This window comes from Desmodus rotundus, chromosome 12, assembly GCF_022682495.2.
Source record: "Desmodus rotundus isolate HL8 chromosome 12, HLdesRot8A.1, whole genome shotgun sequence".
Taxonomy (NCBI): Eukaryota; Metazoa; Chordata; class Mammalia; order Chiroptera; family Phyllostomidae; genus Desmodus; species Desmodus rotundus.
Genome location: NC_071398.1, coordinates 64,917,213 through 64,923,472, shown reverse-complemented (window position 1 = coordinate 64,923,472; position 6,260 = coordinate 64,917,213). Strand labels below are relative to the sequence as shown.

The window sequence follows — 6,260 nt, the reverse complement described above, 5'->3', positions numbered from 1 at the left end:
TGTGTGTGCGAATGAGTAGTGTTGGCTTCTCCTAGCCAGATGGGGAACGCTCGCTTCTCCCTTCATCTTCACTACCTTGAGGAGTTCATCCACTCCCCTGTTTCCATTGCCCCCGAATGCGGCCGGCTTCTACTTCTACTTAAATGTCCTGTGCTGGCGCCGGGCAGAGGCGAGACTGGAAAGGGCTGGTGCCCATTTTTTGTGGCGGCACCCCTTGTTCTCACCCCCACCGCATTCTGGTCCAGGAATCTCCTGTAGGATGGAAAAATGCGTGCAAAAGCACAGAGGACTGGTGTCAGCCATGAGAAACCCAAAGGGCCACTCCCAAGGGAGGCCTGATCAATCCCCTCTCCCGATAACAAAACCTGTGTTTAGGGCAAAATTGATCAAGGAGGGGAGGTGAGAACTCCTCTCTCCACAAATGTTCCCCCAGAGATTGCACAGGGAGGTGGCAATAAGGCTATGATACTCTATTTCTTTCATCTTTGCCCTATGAAAAAAGCTAAAAATAATTGCAAATAATATTTAATTGATGGTAGCTAACAGCGTCTCTATAAAGTGGCAAATTAATTGAACTAGATTTTCCCTTTTGTTATCAGGCAGACAAATTCAGAGCCACGGGGTCGTGTAAGGCAAAGGCATTACACGCTGAATACACTGGTGATTTGTATGTGTTTACATCTTGGGCCAGTGCACTACCACGCAGCAAAACATCCACAGATTAAAATAAGCACGAATGAACTGCAATATTCAGCATATGTAGGGTGCCATATTTTAAGGTGAATGAATGGGTGGGGGAAGAGAAAAACAAACATATTCAGAGAGTCCGGTGGTCTCTGAAGGTGATCCCTGCAATTATAATGCCTGGATTTTGTTCCCAGCTCCACCAAGCATAATCTACTGAGAGTGTTTTATCTTATATTGGAAAATTAGTCCAGTGGCAGGATATTTCTCAAAAATATGAAGATGCTTAATCAAGCCTTGTCGAAGTGCCTTTTAAAATGTAAATGACCACTAAAAAGGGTAGCCAGTGCATATCTGAATATGTTTATTGTAGTACCATATACAGTATATTTTTTTCATGTTCTGGACACAAATATTTCTCTATACATTACGGGAAGATACTGTAATATGCAGGGGGAATTTTTCCATAGTCAATATGTTGTTTATTTGCATCAATAACCTGAAAAAAGAGAAATAGTCCGGTTATGGCTATAGATTCTGCTTAGAGGCAGGTTTCCATCATGGACTGCTTTCAACTGTTCTATTTTATGGCACAGATTCAGTGGGAATCTGATCTGCTAAAATATTTGGGCTGTGAAAACTCCAACACTGTGACAGATGTCAAGTCCAATTAAGTGACTCATGTCCAGGTTTCTGTCCAATAGGATTTCCCATTAAATATCAATTTAGGGGAAAAAAATTCCATCCCCCTTCTTAAGCCTTTATCTCTTCCACCATCACCAGGCTGAATCAATTGGTACCAGGAGAGCCAAGAAGCCACGCGCATCTCTGCCTCCGGCTCTCGTCTTTCTCTGCTTCCCTGTCACCGTTCCTCCGGGAGACATTCACTTTTCACCAACCTTCCTCCACGCAGCTCCAAGCCACTGACTATGTATATTTTGCTACAAGGTAAAGAAAGGAGGGGGAGGGGGTGGGAGATGTAACCGAGCCTTGAAAGACTTTGAAACTGCACATAGGTGTCTGTTTCTGCAGCGTACAAGTAAACGAGGGAAGGGGAAGAGGCGAGCGCAGCCACGAGTTACAGTATTGTGTTCCTGGGAACTGGGGAGACATCAGCTGAACAAAGCCTTATCTCAAAAAAATAATAATAATCACTTCTGAGCAAGACCGCATCCCTGCCTCGCACTGCCCAGTTTCTGCTCAGCACTATTAAGGGAAGCGGGGGAATCCTACAGCTGAATCTTATCTTAACCATCTTTCTTATCGATTCTTCTGCTATTAGAAAGTGGAGGAATCAGCCCTTTGATGTGACCCTGTTTATCTCTGCATCTCTTTTGTTATTTATAGAGACCTAGAAGAGGAAAAAGGGCAGGCGACTTTTCAGCACGCCGTGTCGTTTAGGGGGAAAATAAATCAACGAATTTCCAGAAATGTGTGAGAACAATTAAAAGGAAAAGACGATTTTTGATCTATCAACTAAGTAAACAATCATCCATGTCGTCCACATTCTGAGTCTAATCGCCCCTCGCTGTGGACACCGGCGAGATGACAGCCGCTCTTTCACGTTTGAATGTAATAAATATTTTCTGCTTTTAATATATTTCGGAATTTCTCCCCCCTTTCCCTGGAATCTTAACTCTAAAAGATTGGAGAAAAGATTATCGAAAAGGCGTTTACAAGGTAAGGCTCCTTTAAATGATTTTTTTTTCCAGCTTAGAACTAAGTTAGATTGTTCTCGTATTGCACTGGCACATGCATTTGAGTTAACTGTTAAAGAAATAAAATACGCACACGACGTGTGAGTTATGAATATTTCAAAAAGATTTCTGGGGGAGAATTTAGCTTGCTTTGAGGGCAACCCAGGAACTTTTTACCTGAACTACAGCTACGTAGTGGCTTATTCTGATTTTCCATTACACGCTCATTTATTTATGCCCTTTCAAGCCGGTGTGTAGGTGCAAGTTCTAAGCCGTAGGGAGTCACATGTAGTTTACTTGGAGCATTTGTTTTTCTTTTGCCTTAGAGATCATGTTTTCCTCCCAGGGAAATGACAGCCGTCTTGGAGCCAAATTCGCTCCTTAGCCGGTGCGGTGCTAGGAGCGGATCGCACATCCCTGCTTTTGTCTCCCTGGAAGCAAATCCCTCGCAGGCGCCCACGCGGATTTCTCCCTCCGCGACGTCGCTCGGGCCGCACACCCCCGGGGCTCGCAGCCTGGTCCTTGCTCCCGTCTCCTGCGGTAGTTGCCTGCGGCACCTTCCCCTCCTGTCTGCCCCGTTCTAGAAGCCGAATTCCCAGTACTCAGGTCGATCGTGGGCCGCTCCCTTCCCAAAGGCGCACAGCAGGGTAGCGTTCTCTAAGCACCGGGAGGAGCCGGACGATGGCTACCTTTCCAGGAAGCCTGCATTAGGAAAAGTGGGGACAGACCCGCCGGGCCTCGGCCGGGCCTCCCAGGACAGCTGCAGGCTGTCGACTCAGGCTCCGAGCACCCGAACTTTGCCCGCCAAGGTGCATCTCCTACCGGAGCTTCCCGCGCTGCGCCCATCTTTTCCGCACGCGCCCCCCACCTCCAGCCCTGCCTTTCCCTTCCCTCCCCAGCTTCTCCTGCAGCCCCCCAGCCGCCCGCATTTCCCCGGTAGTGCTCGGCAGGCTGCTGGGCAAATTGTCTTATCCCACATCGCCGCGTCCCCGGGTCTCCGATGTGTGTGGCTGCCTGCGTGACAGATGGTGCTTCGGGAGCCTGCGAGGGCAGAAGAGGCACTGTTGTGTTGAAAGGAGCCTCCACGTTTGTTCAGTCATTATGAGTTCGGAGAAGCGCTGGGGCGCCTTCGTGCTCCCTGCCGGCCGCAGCTCCCGGTCTGCGCGCCGGCGAGCCCGGGCTGCTCTCCAGCACCTGGCACTCCCTGCCCGGCGCCCCAGACCAGCGCGAGGCCCGCGGGCGGGATCCCCCATAAAACCCAGATGTGCTCGTTTTCCGGAGTCATTTATCTACGAAGGAGAAGAACTGAGGGAGGCAGAATGGCGGAATTGGTCTGTGGCCGCAGGTGGCAAAAACCCAGGCCTCGCAGGCTTGCAGCACAAAACCCAGGCCTCGCAGGCTTGTGGCAGTCCCCCGGGCCAGGCCCACAGGCCGGGCTGGGCTCCTGCACGCCGAGGTGTCAGGCCCAGGGTGCGGCCTGGCGCAGGCAAGATGCATTCCCTCCCTGCGGGGCTAGCTCCTGCGAGCGCGCGGGCCTGGTGTGGGGAGGAGGCTGCGAAGCGCTGAGGTCCTGAGGGGTAGGCCCTCCGCTGCTCTCGCTCGGATCAAAATACCCAGATTCCTTTTATTGATTGATTTTCTGACTCCCCCTCAGCCTCCAAAATGATGCTGAGTCCGGATCAAGCCGCCGACTCGGACCACCCCAGCTCGGCACACTCAGATCCGGAGTCCCTGGGCGGCGCAGACGCCAAGGTGCTGGGCAACGTGTCGGACCTGGAGCAGGTGGAAGAGGCCGAGGGCGACGGCAAGGGCGGCAGCCGGGCTGCGCTCTACCCACACCCGCAGCAGCTGAGCCGCGAGGAGAAGCGCCGGCGACGGCGCGCCACGGCCAAGTACCGGTCTGCCCATGCCACCCGCGAGCGCATCCGTGTGGAGGCCTTCAACTTGGCCTTTGCCGAGCTCCGCAAACTGCTGCCCACGCTGCCCCCGGACAAGAAGCTCTCCAAAATCGAGATCTTGCGCCTGGCCATCTGCTACATCTCTTATCTCAACCACGTCTTGGACGTGTAGGGTCGGGCGCGCTGCGGGAGGCTGGGACGTCGGGGGACCGGGACCCCCCGGGAGGCCACTGCGGGACTGGCCGTGGCGGTGGCTCCCCAGCGGGAGACTTAGACCAGTGAAGTTCCCTACGCGCTGCATTCTCTGGAATCAGCAGGGCCACCAGGGAAGGTCTCCGACTCTGGAAGGTGGGATTGTCCGCGGGCCCTGGAGCTTGCAGGGGGCTGTTTTTCAGGCTGGGCGGACGTCCTGGAAGCACTCGAGATGACCCGCCTCCAGGCCTCCCCTCCCAGCGTTAGGATCCCTTAAAGGGTGGTCGCTGTAGCTCACTGGAGGCTGGGAGTTCTCCTTAGTTTATCTCCCACGAACCTTGAAGTTTGGAAAAGTGAAGGCAGAAGCTCGGAGTACGTACCAGCTCATAACTTCAGAAGATCTGGATTTTTCTCATGGACAAATCAGCAAACATTCAGAAGTGTAGAGATTTTAGGCACACTGAGGTGGCAGAAAGATTAGATTAGAATGCAAACGTAACAGACGAACCCTGCATATTTGTTGAGGTTAAAAAGATACGTTGAGAACAAACAGAGATACTGTGGGAAGATTTGAGTGCGCTGAGGTCTGAACCTGGAGGTATGGTACGAATGGAGACAGGAAAAATCCCCATGTGCATGGAAAGCGTAACATCGGACTGCTTTTCCAGGCGAAGTGCCCCTTTATATATCCAAAAACATCTCTTCGTGACCTTAAACATGTGGACTCATAGGTGCAGTTAGAAAAAGACAACCTATTTTTATTTATGTTAGAAGGAGTAGAGTATTTTTTCCAAGACATTTATTTTTCAGAGTGGTGATAATTTTACTTTGGATACTCTGTGCCAATTTATTTATAGTCAAGTGTTTACACTTTTTCCTGTGGAATAATTACGTCTAACTTTCTACGTGTTTGTTGAGATTACACTGTGGTCCTTCTTCCGGCTCTAATTATATTGCACTTGTATCACCAATGCCCCACTGCTCCCTGTTTCTAAACATATTTTATATATTAAGATGTTCGTTTGTTCCTGAAAGGTCCTTTTGTTGTGAAAGCAGCAACACTAACACTTCACTATTATAGTTTTTTAAAAAAGTGTTGTTACTCTTATCCGTAGTTATGTCTACAAAGTACTTTATGAACTGTTTATAAGGAGAGTAGCTTCTTTGTGTGTGTGTGTGATGTTTGTGTGTGGGATGATTTTAGGAAATTAAGTTATTTTCCTAAAAAAAAAAAAAAGAATTCAGAAACTACTTTCCTCTGTGACAACCAAAAAAAAAAAAGTCTATAACCTGTAAATGTTTCATGTTCTCAGCTGTGAAACTCTGAAAACAAGAAGTGTATTTTAGAGACAAGGGAAAAAAAACACATCTGCTATCCAAAGATTTTAGTCTTTTTCAGGGTTTTTTTGTGTCTCTGTTGCTTTATATAATGCAATATTTTGTAGTGAAAATAGATATAATCTGGTTTCTATCCTACGAGTTTTCATATCTCATGAATGGTGCGCTGTTTTGCATATAAATAAAGGTATTAAATAAAGCCCTCTCCTTTATTTTAAGCATAGTGTCAAAAAAATAATGAACATGTCAGCTGAGCATGAAATATCATAATGGACTCAGTTCCTCAGAAAGGAGCTGTAAAAGAAAACAAAACAAAACCTTAACATATTTAGGGATGGAGATATTAGATGCTGCCCCTAAACCTGAGCACCGGTCGGTCTGCACACAGATGCCCTCAGAGGGCGGTGCCATGGACCGTGTTTCTCTCAGTGAGGACAGACTGATAGTGTTT

At 48.8% G+C, this 6,260-nt stretch overlaps 1 protein-coding gene across 3 annotated transcripts; it reads left to right on the top strand.

The window, feature by feature from the left end:
* The first annotated feature begins 1,460 nt into the window (after window positions 1-1,460).
* Window positions 1,461-5,995, top strand: NHLH2 (nescient helix-loop-helix 2). Of its 3 annotated transcripts, XM_045203945.2 has the most exons (4): window positions 1,461-1,632; window positions 2,032-2,364; window positions 2,728-2,921; window positions 4,036-5,995. In XM_045203945.2, the coding sequence occupies exons 3-4, from the start codon at window positions 2,732-2,734 to the stop codon at window positions 4,449-4,451; spliced, it is 606 nt and encodes a 201-aa protein (XP_045059880.2). In that variant the 5' UTR covers window positions 1,461-1,632; window positions 2,032-2,364; window positions 2,728-2,731; the 3' UTR covers window positions 4,452-5,995. The 3 variants fall into 3 exon arrangements, with proteins under 3 accessions (XP_045059880.2, XP_053772107.1, XP_045059879.1); XM_053916132.1 differs by lacking the exon at window positions 2,728-2,921 and having other exon boundaries at window positions 1,462-1,632; XM_045203944.2 differs by lacking the exons at window positions 1,461-1,632; window positions 2,032-2,364 and having other exon boundaries at window positions 2,832-3,190.
* The last annotated feature ends 265 nt before the right edge of the window (window positions 5,996-6,260 follow it).